Source organism: Sardina pilchardus, unplaced genomic scaffold (assembly GCF_963854185.1).
Source record: "Sardina pilchardus unplaced genomic scaffold, fSarPil1.1 HAP1_SCAFFOLD_144, whole genome shotgun sequence".
Taxonomy (NCBI): domain Eukaryota; kingdom Metazoa; phylum Chordata; class Actinopteri; order Clupeiformes; family Clupeidae; genus Sardina; species Sardina pilchardus.
Window position 1 is genome coordinate 45,104 of NW_026910888.1, and position 24,065 is coordinate 69,168.

General features: G+C 40.5%; 2 protein-coding genes across 2 annotated transcripts in view; one reads left to right on the plus strand and one right to left on the minus strand.

The window, feature by feature from the left end:
* LOC134074654 (uncharacterized) overlaps positions 1-16,554 on the plus strand; it is a 33,832-nt gene extending 17,278 nt beyond the window's left edge. The window contains exons 7-10 of the mRNA XM_062530463.1: positions 10,834-11,133; positions 12,091-12,408; positions 12,507-12,635; positions 16,334-16,554. Of these exons, the coding sequence (XP_062386447.1) occupies positions 10,834-11,133; positions 12,091-12,408; positions 12,507-12,635; positions 16,334-16,554 (968 nt within the window). The remainder of the gene's footprint in view (positions 1-10,833; positions 11,134-12,090; positions 12,409-12,506; positions 12,636-16,333) is intronic.
* A 455-nt stretch (positions 16,555-17,009) lies between these two features.
* On the minus strand, positions 17,010-23,775 carry LOC134074656 (guided entry of tail-anchored proteins factor 1-like). The gene is made up of 5 exons (XM_062530464.1): positions 23,617-23,775; positions 22,397-22,562; positions 21,094-21,161; positions 20,595-20,709; positions 17,010-17,666 (listed from the first exon to the last, which is right to left on the minus strand). The coding sequence occupies exons 1-5, from the start codon at positions 23,704-23,706 to the stop codon at positions 17,593-17,595; spliced, it is 513 nt and encodes a 170-aa protein (XP_062386448.1). The 5' UTR covers positions 23,707-23,775; the 3' UTR covers positions 17,010-17,592.
* Between the last annotated feature and the right edge of the window lie 290 nt (positions 23,776-24,065).

The following is a 24,065-nucleotide window of genomic DNA, read 5'->3' on the forward strand; positions in this document are numbered from 1 at the left end:
CTAGAGATTATCTGTATTATTTATTTTAATTCCAAAGGTGAGTCTTTGAAATACTAAACCATTATAATTTATGTAACCATTCAAATATTGACTGAAATATCCTAAACCAGTTTTTCCGCTTGAGCACTAATAATGCATTGTGGTCAACCATTCTCCATTTTAGCAGGTTCTGCAAACATATAGGTTCTGCAAACATATATGGATTTGCCCATGAACCAGGTGGGTTACCTGATGAAGATGAGAACATCTATGTGAACGCAGCCTTGCCTGCTGACCAGAGGGATTGCGGTAAAGACATGGATGGAGATCTGGAAGAAAACTGAAGAGCCGTATGGCCCAACTGCTACAGATAACGACTGTTGAAGAGGATGACGTCTATCAAAGCTATAACTGAGACTTGTCTGGTGCGTGTGGATTTAAAAGCGGTTCTGTCCGTATCCCGGTCCTGAGACTCTGTTCACTTGTAGTCCTCTACTGGCCCTCTCTGTGTTTTGATCGTCTCTGGCTACCGTTGCTTTGGTCCACCATGTGCTTTCTCTCCTTCCTGCTCATTTTTATCACCACCTTCCACATTCTGGTTGCTACCCACCCTATTGAACCTATTGCTCTGTGATTCTTTGTCAAACTGGATTTCTTATTCAGGTAGCCACTTACGGTCTTACAGTAATGCATGTTGAGCTTCACACAGTGCCAAAATACATGCATGAAGTCCAACATGCTTGACCTCAGCAATTTTATCGGTGCGTCTCATTTAAAGTTACATGTATAACAATCTTTAAAAGTTTGATTTATTTGTTTTCTGATCGTTAAGAATTAAAATGTATATAAAATTATATTGTGTCTAGATTTTACTGCTTTCTTCAATCACTTACAGTTTCTGTATCAATTCCTTTGGTGAAGCTAAATAAACTATTATATCATTTAAGTTCTTATTTGTGTATTTCTTTCCCTTTTGTGATACCTTTCATAGCTGTGTTTTGTCTCGCTGCTATTGGAAAGGACTCCATGATTGTTAATGTTTGGATTCATGTACCTGCAGAGGAGGATGTTCTATCATGGCTCGTCAAGCTATGAAATGATTCCATACATTTGTATTTATTTATTTCTGTATTTGGACAACATAGGCTGGAGGCACTGTGGGAAACACTGGTGCAAGTAGAGAATGCCTCCATTTTATGAATAAGGTTGCAGTGGCATATTACAGTATCAGTATGTGATATTTTTCTTAGAATCAGAAAATGAATCTGGGTCATGGTACCATTGCACCATCTACTGTCATCCAGCAGAGGTCACTGTAGTCCAGCACAACCTAGCGCCTAGCACAGCCTTTCTTCTCCCCCTAACCCCCTGTGCTGTATGGAGCACTGAAGCTAGAGTGCTATGCTACACTGCAAAAACGCATATCTAACCAAGTGCTTAATCTTATATTAAAACAAACAAAAAAAAGTTGGTATTGATTTTAGTGTAAAGATATTTACTTTGACCTTTCTCGTAAAATTGTTAACTTTGTTAAAACAAGTTAAAGTCTGCCCGGAAGTGTCCTTTACTGTAAGAGAAAGGAGCGGGGAAATGTAGGCTAACAAGCAGAGGGGGAACTGTTAGTAGGATAAACTGTTTAGTTGGATATATTTAGTGTATGACAACGTACTTGATTGTGGTCTGGTGAAAAGAGGTTATAAGGAACTAAGAAAGAGGAAGACCTGTCCATTTGATGAAATTTTCGTTAAGGAAAGAGATGCCGATGGCTGCTCTTACTCTAGTCTCAGGTAAAAATGAATATTTTTTTCTTAATCTGACCGGCAATTCTTTTGTGATATGAACATATTGGTGTTTTAAAAACAGCGGTGGAAAATTATGGGATACTTTTCTGAGTTTTAGAGCTCCTTAGTTCCACTACAGGCCTCTGTTCAGATGACAATAAACCAGACATGTTCAATTGTAAGACTGCAGTGTTGAGATCAATGTTCTATCCTTAGAGAACACATACAATACTGTATATGGAGAAGGAATATGCCTACCCTTTGAGTTTAACATGGATTCAATAAAAAATAAATAGTTTGACAAATAGACCAAATAGGCCTAGTTTGTATTCACAACCTAAACATGAAAGCAACCCACAACTGTACAGTTTTCAATAAGCGGTGAAGAAATGTCATAAGGACCTCAGTCTCTCTCTTACCCCCATCAACACACACATAAATGGATAGCTCCACAGTTTTCAAGAGGGGGTCAGCAAAAGTAATCCAGGCACGTTGCTCTCTGTACTACCCCAGCATCACACACATTGAAGTAAAATGTGAATTGTTACTGAAAAACAGAAAAGCTCAAATAGGAAGCTGGGTGTATCACCACAAACCAGACTGCATTGCACAATCTAAGACTTCTACATAAGAGAGCACAAATTTATCATGCAGAATGGCCATATGACACCAATAATGTCAGTTGAGATAGGCTTAAGGGTTACCGACCGTATGTGAACTTAAATGGACAAAGTCATTACAAATTGGAATCAGACTTAATCTTTATCTGCCACTTGTCGTGACAGGCCTGTGCAGTTGTGAGTGCTAATCGTAATGTATTAGCATGTTTCAAAACATATCACATTTCATTTGAAAATCAGACACAAATACGCGTTTAAAGGAGTTGAAGAGAAAACAGTGATGTCATTGTCACTGTCACAATGTTGGTTTCCCCCTCCTCACTTAGCTAATATTATGTGCAAAAACACACTTGCTGAGGCCAATTCAGTCAGTTGTCATAACAGTGTTAACAGGATATAGCCTTTTACCAACACGGATGTAACTTCACCTTGCTGCAACACTGACCAAAGTGGCAATTATGACAGCTCATACAAGTGATCATGATCCTTTCAGGATACTGTATGTGTCCTTTTTTCATGAAGGTGATATGTAACTGAACAGGTGATATGTAGCTGGATTGAGAGTAAGGTGTCAGCACAATTTACATTACTGTCATTAAGCATATTGATCTGATTTTCTCTTCGTAGCGTTTTGTCTCTGTGTCACTTCAGTAGCTGGTAAGTGAAGTGTTTCTCCATTCAAATAAACTTGACAGTTATCATGTAATGCATAAAACTTTACAGTGGCTATAAAAAGTATTCACCTCCTTGGACATTTCCCCTTTTTCTGCTTTGATAAATAGTCTTGATCAATTTAATTTGGCCTTTTTTTTTTTTTACAATAATTTACAAAAATCCCCTCTTAAATATCAAAGCAGGTTTCATAAGAAATGCTAATTAATAAAACGCAAAATGCAAAAATAAGCAGTTGCATAAATATTCACTCTCTTCAAGTCAGCATTTAGATGGCCTTTGGCTGCAACTAAATATGAGAGTCTGTGTGGATATGTCTCCATTAGGCTTGCACATCAGGCTGCCCTTTTGCTTTATTTTTCAAGCAAAAATGCTCAAGTTCTGTCAAGTTAGATGCGGATCAGTTGAGAACAGTTCCTTTCATGTTTGGCTACAGATTGTCGATAGGATTGAAGTCTGGAGTTTGATTCAGCCACCTTCAGCTTGGCCACTCATAGCCTACTGTGTTGATTAGGTCAGTCACTTTTAATATGAATGCAATCGCTCATTTTGCATTATACAGTATACGTTTGATTAATTAACATTATTTTGTAAAAATGTGCCTTCACATTGACATTAAAGAGAGGATATTTGTGAATTATTGTAAAAAAAAACAAAACAAAAAAAAAAAAAGACCAAAATAGATTGATTTCAGATTTCATTTATGAATGCAAAAGGGGGAAATATCCAAGGGGGTGAACACTTTTGATAGGCACTGTATTTCATTAAAGGTCTTAAATTACTTTATCCTCCAGGTCATTTCATACGACTCATCTCCTCATATTCAGTTGTCTCACCTGGAGAAACTGTTCAGTTCCGTTGTGGTGGGATTTATGAAAGTGAGGTCTGCTTATACAGAAATGGTGCTTCCGTGCAGTCCCATCCCTACTGGAGCAAGGTGACCTTTACTCATCCTATTGGGGGTGCCTCTGACACAGGCAGCTACACATGTGGCCCCTGCTATAGGTACTACAGGAGCCGCTCCATCAGTATCACTGTAGGTGAGTGGATGAGAAGTGTAACACACCTTGATAACAAAAAGGACACAGATCAAAACTGATATCAGTCGTGTAAAACTGGAAACAAGCTGAATGATAAAGGGACATTACTGTATTACCAATGTAGTCACTTCTTTTTAACCTTTAAAAGGGTGGGTTTTGAACATTCTAACACAAGATTCCATTCCGCAACAATTCAACGTTCTAAAATTCTATGTAGAATTCAATGAACCCAGATATTCTTTAGAATGTTAATTTTCCAACATTCCAAACACACCGGTGTGACGCTACTTATAGCCCCTCTGTTATAATACAGGTGTAATTTCCCTTCCCCCAAAGCTAATACTGTGTCAGCCTCTCTGTAATAGGTAATGCAATATCATATTTGGACATTTCTGTTAAGTAACGTTTTGAAGCATCTGGATGAATATATGGATATGATCTTGTTTAGAATTATAGGATTCTGTTCAATAATTACAATTTTGAGCTCATTAAGAAAGTTGAGGCACCATAGACTTCTATAAAGAGCCATTCCAGCTCTTAGTCACGTGTCATCTCATATTAATCCTCCACTGATAAATCCTGTCTCCTTCCCCAGTGGTGCTTGTGCAGCCCAACATCTCTCTCAGTGCCCCAGATGGAGGGCTGTTCTGGGGGTCTCAGGGGCCAGAGGTGACCAGGGGCCACAGCCTCTCCCTCATCTGCTCTTCTGAGCCACAGCACCAAGGAAGCTCCTTCCACCTCATCTTTGATGGGTCTAACAGCACCAGGACTCAGCTCGCCATCAACCACTCAGCCTCCTTCTACATTCCTGAGGCAGACTACTCCCACCAGGGCAACTACAGCTGTGTCTATGAGGTCACTGTGTCCAGCCGCACCTTCAAGTCAACACAGACAGCACCACTGACCGTCATCATAAGAGGTAAACATCCAGCACTTGAGTATTATTTGTTTGTTTGTGTATATGTTTGTTTGCTTGCTTGTTTGTTGTTTTCTCTTGTAATTCCCTGTTGCTTTTTCAGCATCAATGGCTCCCATCATTGCATCTACTTCTACTGATCCCTGCCATCCTCTTCATGGTGAAGAAAAAGTGTATGAGTGACACACACATGCACACAATCCAGATGAGCAATGTTGCACACAGTGAGTCTGAAATCATCTCATTAATTAAATACACTCATTAGTAGAACTTATTCTCCAGATTTGTCTAATTAATTGATATGTAATGCTTTGGAATACGAAACAATTTATAATCTCAAAATAAAAAGTCTGCACACTGCTTTTGCAAGTTTAATAGCCTAGCTTTCGGTCAGACGGCCATCCTCTGGGCATACAAACAATGAGTGTAGCAATCAATTCAAAAGACACATCAGGACAATAAACAGTGATTACCGTCCAGTGATGGGAGTTGTAGTTTTTTTCTAGTTCTCTCTTTAATCTACCCAACATGCTGAGATATCTATAGGTATTTTATTTACAACCCATCGTGAAAATACAAGAAAAAAACATATACATACAGGCACACATGCGCGCGCACACACACACACACACACACACACACACACACACACACACACACACACACACACACAGTGGGAAGAATAAGTATTTGACCCCATGCTAAAGTTGACTAAAGAGAGGAATATAAAATCATATTTTGACAATTGATCTTTAATGCCTTAATTTTCGTCACAATTTTCTTTGTGATTGAAGAATGTATCGTAAATAAATAAGCGTTCTTCCTTAAATACAGGGGGCATAAGTATTTTACCCCTGTGTTAAATTCCCATAGGAGCTGGAGGATTTTTTATGCTTTTATTTTTAAAGGCCAGCTATTTCATGGATCCAGGATATTATGCATCCTGATCAAGTTCCCTTGGCCTTTGGAATTAAAATAGCCCCACATCCTCACATACCCTTCACCATAGCTAGAGATTGGCGTGGTGTTTTTTCCAGTTAGCCTATAGCCTGTTTGATTTGCATTGATCTCAATGGTGAATTCATTCAGCTCATCTTGAGACCCTTTAAAAACACACAAGACATCATCCAAATGTCTAAAATATCTGATGATATTACTGCAGAAGGGATTTCTGTCCTCATTAAAAAAAATAAACATACAAGTTAGCATAACAGGTGGCACAAGTACTCCCCATACTTGTCCCTTTAACTCCTCCTAATTCCATGAATACTAAACAATTAAAATGTGCCATCAACCACTCAAATATTGATTGAAATATCCTAAACCATTTTGTCCATGGTTGTCCATTTTGGCACTTTTCCACTAAGCATGTATTGTGGTCTCAAATACTACCTTGGAACAGGTTCTGCGAACACATATGGATTTCATCATGGACCAGGTGGGACACCTGATGAAGATGAGAACATCTATGTGAACGTTGTCATGCCTGCTGACCAGAGGGGTCGCGGTATAGAGGCTGATGGAGATCTGGAAGAAGACGACTATGTGAGAAGAGCTGCATGGCCCATCTGCTACATACAACGACTATGAAGAGGATGACTATGAAAACTAGAACGGAAACTGTTGGAGTTTCACATAGTCTCACAGATCCAGACTTGACTTGAATCAAAATGTGTGATTTTGTGGTATTGATGTAAAACTGCATCACTTCAACACGTCATATGTTAGGCTAGTCGGCAGAAAACTGACCCACACTAGATCACTCTATAATAAGGTTCGCCATTCTGACTACTTCTGACTACTTCAGTGGTGAGCAACACAGACACAGGAGACGCAGAACTTCAAACGTCACGCCAGCGTCAAGGTGACAGTGTAGTCATCGTGTGAACAGAGCTATGTGGAAAAAACTGCTGGAACTCGCCTTCAAAGTACATTTCTGTTCTGCAGCCATTTTTGTTTGTTTATTAATTTGCCCTTTCAGGTCAACTGAAGATCTCAAAATACTCAGTGTTTCTTATTTCTCCCAGGGGTGCCTTTGGAGAAACAGACGGGGTTTCAAGAACAAACATTTTGGTTCATCACGCAGGATTTTTGTATGCCGTAGATCAGGCGAGTGTATGGCTGTTCAGTGTGTGACATCAACTGTCTAACGTAGAGGAGGAAGCGTGATGGTCTGGGGCTGCATTCTGCAGCGCCATGGTCACCGCATCATTCTGCAGCGCCATGGTCACCACAGCATTCTGCAGCGCCATGGTCACCTCAGCATTCTGCAGCGCCACGGTCACCTCAGCATTCTGCACCACCTCTGGTATGCGCCTATTGGTCAGGAGTTCATCCTACAGCAAGATAATGACCCAAAACACAAGTCCAAGCTATGCCAGAACCACTTAGTAAAGAAGAACAAGATGGTAAGCTTGAAGACATGGGGTGGCCAGCGCAGTCTCCAGACTTAAACCCCATCGGAAAATTGGGGTGTTCTAAAACTTTTGACCAGTGTTTGACGATGGTGTTGGTGATGATGCAACTTACTCAGTCTTACTGAAATTATGTTAACACAAGGAACAGTAGTGACCACTATAGATCATCCCTTTGGAGAAACAAGTGAGCTCTCATGCAGTAAGAGCTGATGTATTTCCCATGAGAGAAAGAAAATACATTTTTTAAGATAATAACGTTTTCCCTTTTTCTTTTCCATCAGACATTTTTATTTGTTTAAACAAATATCCAAAAAAAGCGTGGAGAATTGTGTTAATGAACTCAAGTACTGATAACATTAAATGCATATTTCCTGGAACATGAATTGGCTCCAGACTTCCCTGTCCTGTTTCTCTTCCATTTGTGTTGATCAATTGTTCTTCTTCTGTCTTTAGACTATATCTAGTTTTAACTCTAGGGGGCAGTAGAGCGCTATAAACAACCATACAGTAGGCCTACGTACCCTTAACATCTGCAACTCTTGTTTTCATCCACCGGTGTTGTCCTGAAACGTATTGCTCTCCCTGTGTACCACATAGCAAATGACCCTGTCCTTGCTCCATGTGGGAGCAATAGCCTACCACAGACAAAGCATACTCAAAATAGTCTACCACACAGACAAAGCATCGCCAAAATGGGTCTGTGAGTGAAATGCACACTTTGCATGATTACACAAAATTGTAAACAACCTTGACAAGAAAATCATAACAGTTTAAGATAAGATAAGATAAGATAAGATATACTTTAATGTCCCCCAAGGGGGAGATTTGTCTTGGGCTGCAGTCACTGCATCACACACTTACAACATACTACATAAAACATAGAATACACAGTTTATCATCTGTTTTGCCTTTTCAGGGCAGGACATGGTGATTTGATGACTTTGTTGATCTATTTAATGCATTTCTTTGTGTTGTAAATGTGTTATAAAGTGAATGAAATTATTGAAATAAATGCAAGAGAATGGTGTTTAGGCTGTTGTTTAACTGAACTGATGGAACTGTGTCACTCTGAGCTGTAATTGTGTTCTTTGTGTAATATTATAATTAGTTAGCCCACAGTAAACAAGGCATCGGCATTTCATGTTATGGTTCTACTAGATTAATGCTTGCAGGTTGACTCATTTCCACACATAGCTTTTATACCACTTTCAACACTTGACCACAAGAGAAAACAGGTCATGTAAAAAAGGCTATAAGGAAGAAAGAAAGAGGAAGGACATGTATTTTACGTGAAAATTCCCCCAGAGGTGGATATGTCAATGGCTGTGCTTTCTCCAATACTGGGTACGTGTCTTTTTATATGAATATGAATGTATTAGAGAAGATGTTCTTGGAGTTGTTTGAAAAACAGTGGCATGTATTAGAGAAGATGCTCTTGGAGTTGTTTGAAAAACAGTGGCACAGATAGGTTTCGATTGATGCCGTTTTAAGCACTCGATCCAGAATCTGACATTTCAACAGAAAATGCATTTTAGAATTTCCCTTTACACTGATTTTAATTTGACAATCACATTGCTGAGACCATGTTCTATCCTTAGGGAACACAAATAATTCTTTAGCCTATACCTGCATTTAACCAGAAAAAAGAGCACGTTGAGATTGTTGTCAAAAGACAACATTGACCAAAAGAAAAAGATTGCACTGTCTGATAATAATAATGACATACAAAAATACATTTGGAACAATACTGATTTTAATTTAGTGCACATAAACTAGTCTGTATATAGGCAAATTGATGATTTGATGAATATTGAAGGGGAAAAAAATCTTCAATTCTCATAGGTCATAGGAGATTAGGTAATCCATGGGAATCACTGCCTCTGTACCATCCAGTCAACACGCACATCTACAAACAAGTAAAAGTTGAAAGGAGTTATTCAACACAATCAAAGAGACAAAGATGGGAAAAAGAAGAGGATGTGAAACACAACAAACCAGATCGGAGTCAGAGTCGCCATGTTGGTCTCTCCCTCCTCACCCAGGTGTTATATGCAGGAAACACACTGACTGGGGCCAGTTTAGTCGTCATCAGATGCTGTGGGAGCCTGCATATAGCCTTATACCAGCAGGAATGTACTTCACAAGGTCAACTTCGCTTCACAGCAACATGGACCAAAGTGGCCTTTATGAGAGTTGACAGTGACACATTTGAAACTCTATCGATATCTGCATAATATGTACTTCAGTTAGTTATAATGTGTTAGAACACAATACATTCAGTAAAACATCTGCATTTGACCATATTTCAACACCTCTTGATCTGATTCTCTCTTCACAGTACTTTGTCTCGGTGTCACTTCAATAGCAGGCAAGTATTTCTCTACTCAAATAAACAGGACAGTTCTTTTCAATCACGCTCAGAAATGTCTGAACTGTATTACATTTAGAATCTTGAATGACTCTCTCCTCCAGGTCAATATTCCTCACCCTCCATCCGGCTCATCTCCTCATATTCAGCTGTCTCACCTGGAGAAACTGTTCGATTCAGTTGTGGCGGGATTTCTAGCCGTGAGAGGAATGTCTGTTTATACAGAAATGGTGCTTCCATCATGAGTCAGTCCATTTCCCTCTGGAGCAGTGCGACCACTTCTTTTATTGTGGGTGTCTCTAACACAGGCAGCTATGCATGTGGCCTCTGCTATAGCCTCTACAAGAGTCGCTCTATCAGTATCACTGTAGGTGAGTGAATGAGAGGTCAGATATCCTGGCACACCCTGAAAAAGAAAAACACACAGCCTACAACTGACATAACACCATGTCAGTCCTGAAACAAGCTAAATAATGAAACGGTTAAAAAATGTCTTCACCTTTAAAAGGCTGCCTATTGACCTTTCACACAACTTCGGTATTTTAGGCCGGAAATACACAATTGTAGTGGAAATCTTCTTTCTCACCAGTAGACTACAATGCTTTAGTATGGCAGCTTATATCCTCTATACTATATACATTATGTCTAAATCAACACGCTAATGATTTGTCATTACAGTAAACAGTTCGGTAACAGTTAGCCTGATGCTTAAGACAAATTCCTTGTGGAAAAATGTGTACCCTATATTGATTTTTTCTTCGTTTTGTTTTCCCTCCACAAGTCTCGTAACATTGGCAAAAGTAATATTTGGCAAATCCATGAACCTCTAGACTCTAATCCATTTTCTCTTACCCAAATATATTTTTTTCTGATGTGTTGACGCTTGACAGGAGCGATTACGTATTTTCGGTTACTGTGTGAAAGGTCAAGCCTCTCTGTTGACTAAATTTGTTACAAGATGTAAACACCTGTGATATTACAGCAGTTTGAATGTGGTTTTCTTAGTATTGAGAGTGTGATACGCCTCACTTATTTTCCAGTTGTACTACAGAACCCAAGTCTTTCATTGGAAACCAGTAAAGAGGTTTCTTGGGGTCAGTCTGCCCGGATGAGATGCTCCATCTCCACACAGCACCTGGGTGGTACATTCACCCTGCAGCAGCTCTATGGGTCATTTACAGAGACAAAACGTCTAGGTCTATATCAAAACTCTGCCCTCTTCACCATTCCTCAAGTGGACTTTATCCATCAAGGAGCCTACTACTGCCAGTATCAAACAAGCGTCTCCAGACGTGAATTCACATCCTCTCAAAGTAATACTGCCAGCATTTCTATAATAGGTAAAGCGATATAATACATGCATTTATTGTTAACTTTTTGCTTTGACTGAAACATGGATATTAAGATATTAAATGGGATATTGTTGAAAACCTCTAGTTGTAATGCCAGTTCTGTAAGGAAGTAAGTACTAAATACACTTTCCCTTTTCTTGTTAAGAAAGCCATTGACTTACACGCAGAATGACTCTTAGACCCTGTGGCACACAAAAATAAACATGCATTGTTATTTCTCTTTTTAGACTTTTAAATGACATTGAAATGGTGTATTCCAGCACTGATAGCTATACCTTTCGAAAATGATCTGAGGTGAGATGTATAAATATAGTAGCGATCACACTTGCAGACAGGGATCACCTTTTGCCAGGATGGCTATTTATTGGAGCAGAGGTCAAGGCTACTCAGACTATAGGTGCTTCTCAACATGCTTACTCGATCTCGATGCTCAATCCTCGAGGGGCGTTCCCACTGATCTATAACTAACACTGCATAGACTATCCCATTGTTTTCGCCCCATCAATCTTTATGTAGATCAGTGAGGATCGAGGCCCGAGGAGCAAGGGAGGACGTATAAAAGCCCAAATGAGATGCACCCAATGATACAGGGCAACATGAGGGTACCCTGCTGAAAGAAAAAGCCTGCCTAGCTTAAGGTGGTTTGATGGTTGACCACCCTATGATGGTTGACCAGCGAAAATAGTGGTTCTAATGAGAGGCCTATACTGAGACAGTGTTCCAGACACGACCAACAATAAATACTTCTTTTAAATAATAATAATTAAAAAAAAAAAAATAATGATAACTTATAACCCATTTTTCACCTGAAACAAGCACATCTTAATTTACCTGGCTTAATGTAGACACATGAATTTCCCCTTGGGGATCAATAAAGTATCTACCTATCACCTATCTACATCCTGGTCATCTAATGTTCCACTGATAAACTGCCCTCCTCTCCAGTGGACCTGGTGCAGCCCAACATCTCTCTCAGTGCCCCAGATGGAGGGCTGTTCTGGGGGCCTCAGGGGCCAGAGGTGACCAGGGGCCACAGCCTCTCCCTCATCTGCTCTACTGAGCCACAGCACCAAGGAGGCTTCTTCCATCTCATCTTTGATGGGTCTAACAGGACCAAGCTCGCCATCAACCACTCAGCCTCCTTCCACATCCCTGAGGCAGACTACTCCCACCAGGGCAACTACAGCTGTGTCTATGAGGTCACTGTGTCCAGCCGCACCTTCAAGTCAACACCGACAGCCCCACTGACCGTCATCGTAAGAGGTATGGAGACTTACGTACATTTGTTCGTTTGTTTTGCTTGCATGTTTACTTGCCTTGTTGCTTTGCTCTTCACAATCAATTTGCTGCTCCTCTTCCAGCATCCCTGGTTCCCATTGTATCTGGAGTGACTTCAGTGTTGATCTTTTTTGTGGTGATTCCTGCCATACTCTGCCTGGTGAAGAAAATGTGCTTGACCGACACGCCCCAGGAGAACAGTGATCCACCACGTGAGTCTGAAATGATCATCTTACAGTTACAGTGCATATAACTGTTCTTCGAAAACTAAAACATCATTTATTATTCTAACTGCGTCTAATTTAACCGTTTACATACAGACTTTACGTTTGCATAGAGACTTCGTTCAAGCATTACCTATGTCTACAAAAAGATTTTGTTTTGTTTTGTGACCTTGATGCTTTTTTTTTTAATAGATATTTACGAGAAACAAGCTTTTGTCCCATAGCTTCAATGGGTCATCATGGTATCAAATAGACCTCTGAAGTTCGCCTACAAAAAAGCCACCATCTTTGCCCAAATAAGGAGATCCGGTATCTTGAGATTTTTTCCATGGGAAAATAACATGGGGATTTTCAATAATCGCACCTGTTAAACTCTCGCGGGGATGATGACATTTGAAATGCAGACATTTTTCACTACACAGTTTTGTCCACTGCCTTCTAATGGATACTGTGATCTTCGGCAGGTGAAGACAGCACACTTTGATCTTTGCTACCCCAAAGCTAACTTACAATGCAACTTGCCATAGGCAGTTAGCTTCAATTAACTCCCGGATCTCCTTATATGGGCAAAGATGGCAGCTTTGGATCCTTTTTGTAGGCGAACTTCAGAGGTCCATTAGGCAATCAAGTTGACTTGCAGCTGTGTTCTAATGACTGCTACAGCTTCTCAAAGGGACTTCTGGGAATGAGGTGCTGAGTAGACGTGTGACGAGCTCGCTCCCACAACTTCACTTTACAACCTATCTTTTAAACCTCTCTTTGTTCGCAATCTATCTGCAATAGACACGTAACCTGTTGTTCACCTTGGGGATAACCCAGCAATGTCCAAAGCAAAAAGGTAAACAAGATAAGGACAATTCTACGTCTTCTGCTAGCATTTCTATGGCTGAAATTAGCTCGCTGCTAGAGGATTACAGAAAGGCTCTAGCAGCCGACTTTAAATCATCATTTGATTCAGTTTCATCCACACCGGAAAGTCTGCAGACCACAGTGACAGATCATGGGCAAAGACTCGCTTCTCTAGAAGAAAATGCCACTGACATCGACCACCGTGTAGAACAGCTCGAGAAGACATGCTCCACTTTTCAGCAAGTAAACGACTTACTCAAGACCAAGGCAGCTGACCTAGAGGGGCGCAGTAGGCGCCAAAACATCAGAATCGTTGGCCTACCTGAAGACACGGAGGGCTCTCAACCATCTGCCTTTTTCTCACAACTCCTGGTAGAGATGTCTTTGGCACACAGATCCTCTCTTCTCCCCCTGAGCTTGACCGTGCCCATAGAAGCCCTGCAGCTAAGCCTGCAGATCCTCTCGTCTCCCCCTGAGCTTGACCGTGCCCATGGAAGCCTTGCAGCTAAGCCTGCTCCAGGAGGACGGCCATGTCCTGTGATTACACAGCTTCTCAAAGGCTTCCCTTCTCTATCTCCCTCTCAATTAAAATATTGATACCTTCCATACCTCCCATCCATCTATCCATCCATCCTTATCCATCCAACTCCAACCATGCATACGTCCAACCGTTTATCTGTCCATATGGACATCCACCAGTCTATGTATATTTCTTAAATGGATATCTCCGATCCTTGATTATGATTGGTTGTATTCTATTTTACTGCTCTACCACGACTTGATACAGCTGTGTCTCAGTGTTGCTTGGCAACTATTCAGATAGAGGAAATATATTTCTTGGCGGAATAACTATTATCTGTGAATACATTTCTCATTGCTGTGCCTTTATTTTTATTAAATCTTGCCAGATACAGTATTTCACAAAAGTGAGTCTACCCCTCACAGTTTGATAGATTTTCATGGGACAACACTGAAGAAATGGCACGTTGCTACAATGTAAAGTAGTCAGTGTACAGTGTGTATTTGCTGTTCCCTCAAAATAGCCATAGCACTTCCTGTCCTATCTGGTTCGTTTTTACAAGGTCTCAGGTGTGAATGGGAAGCAGGCGTGTTACATTTGGTGTTACTGATCTCAAGCTCTCTCACACTGGTCACTGGAAGATCAATATGGCACATCATGGCAAAGAACTATCTGAAGATCTGAAAAAATGGTTGCTCTACATAAAGATGGCCTATAGGCTATGAGAAGATTGCCAACGCCCTGAACCTGAGCTGCAGCACAGTGGCCAAGACCATGGCCTTGCTATGGTCAACCAAAGAAGTTAAGGGCACGTGCTCAGTGTCATATACAGAGGTTGCCTTTGGAAAAAGGACGCACTGCTGCAGAGGCTGACGGAGTTGAGAGGTCAGCCTGTGCCGCATACTGCATCACAATGGTCTCCATGGCTGTCGTCGAAGAGGGAAGCCTCTTCTAAAGATGATGCACAAGAAAGCCCGCAAACAGTTTGCTGAAGATGAGCAGACTAAGGTCTGTGATCTGATCATGGGGCCAAGATACCAGACTTATTTGGTTCAGATGGGGTGCCTCTCATTTGGGCTTTTATATGTCCTCCCTCGCTCCTCGGGCCTCGATCCTCAGTGATCTACATAAAGAATGATGGGGGGGAAACAATGGGATAGTCTATCCAGTGTTAGTTATAGATCAGTGGGAACGCCCCTCGAGGACCGAGCATCGAGGATCGAGGAGGCATGTTGAGAGGCACCCATGGTGTCAAGCGTGTGTGGCGGCAGCAGGTGGGGAGTACAAGAGACAAGTGTGTCTTGCCTACAGACAAGCATGGTGGTGGGAGTGGGAGGGTCATGCTCTGGGGCGGCATCATGAGTGCTGCCGGCACTGTTCATTGAGGGAACCATAAAGCTCGATGGTGTTTTGAGCCCCCAACGTCGTCTTCCAGCCAGCGCTGCCACTGTTAAGAGACTTAAAGGCACTTAATCCTACCTTTAACCCTAACCCTAACCCTAACCCTAACCCTAACCCTAACCCTAGCGCCTTCCAGGCAGCACTGGCTTGAAGACAACATTGGGGGCTCAAAACCCCAAGAATGAATGCCAACATGTACTCTCTGACACACTGGAGCAGAGCATGATCCCCTCCCTTCGGAGACTGGGGATCGTCAGGCAGTGTTCCAACATGTTACTGACTCCTCCAAGACATACCTCCAAGACGACCACTGCCTAAGTAAAGAAGTTGAGGGTAAAGGCGATGGACTGGCCAAGCATGTCTCCAGACCTAAACTCTATCGGACATATGTGTGGCATCCTTAAATGGAAGGTGGAAGAGGAGCGCAAGGTCTCTAACATCCCCCAGCTCCGTGAACAACAGAACTTTGCTAGTGCGTTGTGCCTAACAACACCCCTTAGGTGTTCTAAAGTCAGAGTAACCTACGGCCTCTCGGGGCTTATTGCCTCAGTGTGTCTCTCCACATCCATCTACCAACATCCATGCAATTATTTACATCCAACCATGTATCTGTCCACCTGTCTACAGCCATTCATCTATCCATATCCATCTTCTCAGTCTCATCCACCCATCCATCTAGCTATCTCTTCGCAAGGCTCATTTGACAACTCGTGTGCCTGGCAGAATAATGATCGTTGTGCCAGTGTGAACTAGCAAGACTTGCATCGCGCCTGGTGCCGCAATGTGCCGGATATAAGACAGGGCTACTCGAGTTTTCTAGCTGTGTTAGTACTTATTGTTGATATTTCTTACAAATTGATTTTTTAAAAAAAATTTATGTGAAACATGTATTGTACATGTTCCTCCTTTTGAACAGGCTCTGTGAGCAGAATTGGATTTCATAGTGGACCAGATAACTCTGATGAAGATGAGGGCATCTATATGAACACAGCTAAGCGTGCTATGCAGAAGTATCGAAGTAAAGACTCTGATGGGGATATGGAAGAAGTGTATGCGAATGTAGAGGAGATTCACAACTGCTCAACTGCCATATTCAGTGATGTTGAGGTGGATGACATCTATCAGAACTATAAATGAGTTTGCTGTGTTTTGGATTTTATAGTGGTCTTGCTAATCAATCAAACATTGGCATGTGTCTCTTACATAGTCTATTGAGTATAATTTAATAATAAAGTAAAATACTATAATGAAATATAATAATATAATAAAATACTGCTCGCTTGGCATACATATAATGATCATATATCATTGCTGGTCTTTTAATAACATGTTAGCCATTGTGTTTTTGCTGTTGACAGCATTCTTGATGTGTTTGTTGGACCCCTGTAGATATACTGACCCTTTGAGTTTGCACCGGAACAAGCTACATTCTGACCAAACAATTTCCACCAACATTGTTGTGTGGCAATAAAAAGCTGTCTTCTTCTGATCTTGTTTGTTCTGATCCCATTCAATAATATCGTAATCAAGCCTGTATAGCTTGAGAGGTTGAATGTAATGCCCATGCACATACACATGCACAACCACAAGGAGCAATTTGACAAAATGTTTATTGAATTCATCTTTAAAGTCTCAAATCAATCATCAGAACTCATCTTACTCAACAATTGTTGGTCAACAAAAAGACCCACATAACCACTGCAACAATTAAAACATCACAGTGTTTTGTTCCCAAATAAATAAATAAAAACAAAAAATACTGACAATGACACAAGTAAAATATAACACCTACATTCAAGTGACTTAAAATTATTCCTTGTAGTAAACAAAAAAGTTGTATGTGATCTTGATCTTTGAAATCCATCAGTTAATTTCACACAATGTGAAATGTGGATATGAAATTTCTCAACTCGAATGTCGGAACATTACCTCCAACAGCTGCAAGTAGCAACGCAAAGTAACACTCAAAGCCAATATTATGTTTTTGACCTTGCTATATTTTTTGAGATATCCATTATATTAAAACCCTGAAACAACAGAACTGTGTTTTATTCACACTATATCATGGAACAAAGTAACGGACTGTATGCAGATCGCAAAAACGTTTAAATAAAAACACTGCTGCTTTGTGGTTTCCAAAGCTTTGGGCGTAAACATAGGATGAACTGAGCATGCTTAGTTAACTGCATGCAATCCAATAGCAACCACCTTGTTACACACCACTAACCAGCAGGTAATCCCGACACCACCTGAAACACACAAGAAAATACAGGGTTACAATTTAGAGTCTCTCTAATAATACACAGGCCTATATAGGTCATGGTTATACATGCTGTGTGGGTAACAATGTTTTTTCTTTTTTAAAGGAACCGTATGTAGGATTTTGGCCAAAACTGGTCGAAGTCGACAGAGTCGAAGTTGGCAACCCGGATGCCGAAACACTACTGACTTTGAGGGGAATTCTCCCCTTCGCGCGTAAATAGCGTGTAAGCTTTTTTTTTTTTTGCGCGTGTCTGTTGCACACCTCTGTTTTACGCGCATTCTGCCGTCCCAGGTTCTGACACACCCACATAGCGCAAATTCCAAATCAAGGCGGCCGTATGAAAGAGGCGTGATTGATGAGACTTATCTACCACCTCCTTAATTTAGGTTGATATGAAAACGTGGAACGTTGACTTTCTTATTGACCTTCTGAATGCCATTTAAATCCAGAAAGAACACCAACCAGTCTTTGATTTTGAAAACGTATGCAAGGTGAACTGAATAAAGAACGGCCTACAGTAAAATGGTGTTACTTCACAAAATTTCACTTTTGCTTTGACATTTGTTTATAAAGAGTCAAGACTTGCTTGAGGTGTGCAGATTTATAATTCAAAAACTCATGGTTGACAAAAAGGTTTCGCTGGCAGCTGCCTCCCATAATATCAATGTATCTATGCTAAGACATTATGTAGACTGACATCTGCAGCTTCAAATACAGTAGAGAGACTGGCATAACGAGTTCAATCTCCATTACAAACTAATTAAAAGACGAGAATACACTATGCTGCTCCACTATAGTGCAGACGTCTGTGCAAATGTATGGATGACTTCGGTGAAGTTGGAAAGAAACGGACAGATTCGAACGAAGTATGCTATGGGATTATGACTTCTCGTGAAGTTAAAACTGAAGATGCATAATCGGTAAGCTCCAATACTGAAAGTGGGTAATTATAACAGGATTTTCACTATTTAACAATGTAGCCTATGAAGCCAGTGAAGGTAATAGCGCGAAATATGCCACCGTGTGACACTGTAATGCGGAAAACATGAAGCTGTATCAGCTTATAGCATCACATTTGATACTGTAATGTCAATTTGTAAATCTCGTGTTGGCTATGTATTTAGAACTAGGCGTTCTGCCGAAATGAGCAATGCTGTTTCACCTTGTAGTGGCGCTCGACCTTATTCCAGCCCTCCAGAGTGCGCAGCTGGAAAAGTGCTTAAGCCATGGCAGAATGCGCGCAAGAGTTGTATAAGAAACGCCCAGATTTTGGGGTTGCTCCACCCAAAACGCGCAACTCTCTCTACCACGCGTAAATGGCCGATTTAAGTGGATGGCAGAATTCACTTAGAGGGAAAAGCGCATAGTTGCACGTTTTTTTGGACTTACGCACCCTTACACACATGGGAGAACCCCCCCCCTAGTGATTAGCAGATAGGTGGAACGTGGCGCATCAGGCCAAAACACACAATATGTAAACATCAACATCAGTTGAGGGTTGCAACTTCACTTTTTTAAATGACAATATCCTGGCCAGACGACTGTTGTTAGTGATAAGCATTTGAAATGAGCATGATTTCTTAATGTCTAGAGACAGATCAGGGCCATTTTATGATAAATTGAAATACATTTCTTACATAGAGTTCCTTTAAGTCTCCTATTTCATTTTTGTCCACACTAAGCACATACAATTAAATCAATGTATATGACATTAGACTGTAAAATGAAAGAGAGAGAGAAGAGATTGTTCTGCCTAGATCATTGATTGGAACATTTACTTTTAAAAAAACATCCTGATGGTTGATTACAATTAATTCCTCTAGTCTACAATGTCTGCAGCAAGGAATTTGCATTTCACCGGAGTTCGTCAACTCTTAAGTATCACATCAATGCCCTGAAGTCAAAGTCCCTAATATATCTCCTCAGCATATTAGGTCATATTATAGATTGTTATGGACATTATTTGAACAGTGAAAGTAATAATAAAATAACTCTAATGTCACTAATGCTGATTATTCAATGATTCTTTTTAATTTAAATATTTAAAATAATTTCACAGCAAAAATCATATATGATTAATTTAGATTGATTAATCACAGAGTATGTAATTAATTAGATTAACATTAGTCAAGGGAGTCAAATCTCTATTTTTAAACCACTGACAAGGCTCAAAACAGCATGACACTGCAGTTGTAGTGTGGAGAGAGGGTCCCTACAGACAAATCAAAGTATTGTAAACTTTGTAAGTGTACAGAGAGATTGTGATAGGGACTGATTGCATTACCTCAACTCTTCTTAAGGCCACCGCCATTTTGAGTTGATGCCACTGACTTGCATAGTTTTCCCAATATGGCGTGGACTGGAAGTTGAGTTCTCTGATTAACTAAGATTAATTTGTTTGTGTTTACTCCAGAATAATCCTTTAAAACATCAGTATCAGGTCAAAATTATACAATTGGTACCTTCTTACTGAGTGTGTGGGTTTGAGTATAAAAAAAACACTTCATCAATTCGGTAATAAATTCAGAAATAAGCTCTCTATCTGGGCAGATGTGCTCTGAAACGCCTTCCTGATGGAGGCCGCCGAAAGGAACAGTGAAGTAGTGAGTATGAAGGATCCTTAACGGAATGGAATTTGTCTTTCTATCTACTGTTCAACTGTAAAGGTCTGAGAGTCAGGTCTGAGAGGTAGTTGGATGTGTGCTTGATTCTTGTGAGTTTCAGAAATTTGCACCAGGATGCAATATTAAATGTGACGACTGATTCAATTAGTGAACGGTATACCACTGTTCAAAATTATACAACACTACTTTCAGTTCTGTTAATGACTGCAAAAATCTTGAATGAATATTTGTATTTGTTTTCACTAATGAGTACTGTTGGGAAGAACTGAACCGAGCCTGGGCTTCATTACCTGCCACTCCTGAAGGGAACGCCACCAATCGCTCCAGCGGGGCGATCCACTTACTGGGCACCACGGTAACCGGGTCGGCGTAATACTTCCAGATGAGTGAGATCATGAGCACAGCCTGGTGATGCAGCAAAGGAAAACATTTCTAAATTAACAAAAACTTATTATCGATTATTTATTATCGATTTTAAAAAACTGGACTAACATCATCCTGGCTCATAGCGAGCAATGCTGAAGTCATACAAGGAACATTTTAAAGCCGCCAAATTGCAGAAACAGGATCAATAGTCGAGATTTCAGTGTCAAACACTCGTTTGCATCCTAGGCAATACAGAAAATGGGCTTAAAGTGTAAAATACCGAACTATTCCTTTAATCGATTCTCTCGTCCCTGGGCTGAAATCAACAAAACCTTTGAGAGAGCTACTGGTATGAAAAAGGTGATTACTGTTCCTCCTTTTAGAAGCACTGGAAAATAACAGGATTTCTATAGCCAAACCAACCTGAAGTATGTAGAAGACTATGTTCACAATCCACTTCATTTTTGCTTGATGAGCAGTTCTTGACTTCACTGTAGAGGAGAAAGAGTTTTAAACTCTGCAAAGGACATTTCAGAGAATAATAGCATGTTCACATTTCAAAGAGGCATTGCAAATCTTCTTGAATTAATACTTTGCCACTTTTATTATTATTATTATTTTTTCATCTGAGGGAGATATGTGATGCAGCAAAACACAAAAAAAGGAGAATGTGCTTCATTGGCATCTTTGTTAAATTAAGGGTTTAATAGACCTGAACTCAGATTGACTCCTTGTGCACAGAACCTTACATGATTCCCTGGTGACCTACTCTAATTTGCTGAGAGCTAGAAGCCTCTGGGTCATGTACAACAATGCTTGTAGAGTTTTTTTGTTTGTTTGTTTGTTTGTTTGTTTATTACTAGGATCTATGTATAAATTCAAAGATGATTTATCTTAAATAGAACTTTGTCCAAACAATGTAAAGGAAAAAGTGCCCCCCCCCCCCCCACCACCCCCTTCAGAACAGGAAAAAAAAAAGAGAACAACTGTAGCCACCTTGCGTATGGCGGTCTCCAGCTTATGAAGGGTCTATACTGTTTGTCTGGATTTTCCCCTATACAGTTTCAACCGAATGCTACAGCTGTTCAGCCTCTCTGTCTTCCTGTCGTGGCCCGATTCACACAGTGCACAATATGGCCCTGGGTTCATCATATAATACTGTACAAATCCAAGGGGTAAAAAACGACTACCCCCTCCCACCCCTAAGACATTCTTTTGGCAAACTCTAATGCATATGCAACGCGCCAGACGGTGGTCATATGGAGTGGGCAGTCCTCCATCCCATCCCCTTAGCTTATAGATCAGCACACTGGGGATGCAACTGAAGGACAGCAACAGGCAGCAGCTGTGACATCCGCAAAAAAAAAAAAAAATCCACCCTTATTGAAGAGTGAATACTACAACTGTTATTTGAGACCCACCTGCTGCTCTCCACACATGACATGTGACAAGTAGTGGCGGGGAAAAAAAGAGGGAAAAGCTGCTGTTAAACAAACTTTTTACCCCCTACCCAACCCCCTGCCACATTTGGCCCTTTAGTCGTAAAGAAATCAATCCAGGGTGTTACATTGTGGAAGCTATGGGCTCTTGATGGTTAGAGCCACACTTGGTCTACAAAATGGACCTTTGATGTCATTTAATGGTGTGAACCCCTCCTGTGATGTGAAGTGTAACAATATGTAGAGCATAACCTTATGGATACAACCACATAAAGGGGGGGGCTTACCATGGGTCTTCAACATGTTCGTCATCTTGTTGATCTTGCGCTCTAAACGCGCATACCTGGCAAACTCATCCATCATGCTGATGGACGAGAGCTCCTTCTTCATTTCCTGGATCTGTGTGCGCATCTCCATCTCCTGTTCGGCATCCTTCTGCACCACCCTTGATAGCTGCAACCAAAAAATAAATAAAGACATAAAGACATCTGCTCAACAACTCCTCATCTAATGTTAATCAGCTCAGTTTCTGCTGCATTGGTTTCACCAGGGGTTACTACATGTGGTTGTCCATGTTAATCTGAGAAAATAAATATCCCTGTATAGGCTACTGTTTTAAGATTAAATAAGAATGTAGGCCTACCATGTTTAAATGAAAATAGGCTACTTCTGAGCTACATAGGTTGGCGTGCCGATTTAGTTTACAACCAAATTAGGCCTATTTTCTTAAAATGGGCCTACCGAATGATCCAAAAATGCACTCCTTATCTGTCCTTATTAAATAGCTTCTTCCTTTGATACCGGGTTGATTTTGAGCTAAGTTAAATGGTAGAAGAAGAAAACGCACGTTTGTCTTCCAGTTTAATAATGGATCAAGTCAGCTATACAAAGATGAAAGGAAATGATCATCTTAAATTATCTTGAATTCAAAGGGCATAGCCTACATCATTATTTGGAAAAAAAAAAAACATCGAAAATGTGGTCTTGGTTCAAGGTGTGTGGGAATAAAGTCGATAACAAACAGGACAACATCGCGTCATTCAAACGGTCCTTCTCTTCAAACTATTTGTCTAAACATGGTGGATATCTCAGAGGGTTGAAGTGTCCAATTGTGACTTCGAGTGTTTCATGTGGGAAAGAGGGTTTTGTAATATCTCGCCTCTGCCTCCTGCGAATATTGCAGACACAACCGTGTATCCAATGAAACGACTCGACAAAATTTAAATCGAAACGCATCTTCTATAGGGTCCTTTCTATAGACTCTTCAGTAGGAGTCGAAGCTTTTTCGAACAAACAACTTGAGGACCACACCTTCGAGCCTATAGGAGTGTAGGCTATGCTGAAAAGAAATGCAGTCATGGGTTGCCATTTGCTTTTGTGTCGGAGATGAACGGTGCAACACGAATAGGCTATTTTCTGGCTGATTCATGAAAATGTAGCAGAGCAGCGTTACATTTGTCACAAGCTACATTGTAAACACTTCTTAATTCTGTAGGTTATTACTTACAAAAGAGGAAAAGCTCGGCAATAGTGTTTTCACGAGGTTACACAAAAACACAGACCCCAGTACCAGGAACCAATTGTACCCGGCAGCCATGTTTGCTGTTTATCAACGTGATCACACTGTAATAAGAATGGGAACACCCCCAAAAGAAGCTTTGAGTTGGCTATCCACTCGGCTATATAACACTGTGAGCACGACCAAAAGATTTGTACATAATGATGTGACCTCAAAATTCTTTAAATGAACAAGCGTATAAAAATGATTTCGAACTTTTGGTTACAATTCCACAAAATGCTTGAGACAAACCGGAAGGACATGGTCTACCTATGGAAGCTAATTTATGGGGGAAGGGTTTGTGCACCATCATGCTATTTAGTTGGTTCATTTTGTCAAAAGATGAACCAGAGAAATGATGTATGGTCCAAGATAAAATTACGTTAAACATGAAAAAA

Excerpts from the sequence above, each read along its gene's own strand:
- LOC134074656 (XM_062530464.1), bottom strand. The coding sequence starts at position 23,706 with ATGGCTGCCGGGTACAATTGGTTCCTGGTACTGGGGTCTGTGTTTTTG. Across the intron at positions 21,162-22,396 it reads GAACATGTTGAAGACCCATG|TGAAGTCAAGAACTGCTCAT; the intron begins GTAAGCCCCCCC and ends TCTCCTCTACAG. Across the intron at positions 17,667-20,594 it reads GTTCCCTTCAGGAGTGGCAG|GTGGTGTCGGGATTACCTGC; the intron begins GTAATGAAGCCC and ends TGTGTGTTTCAG.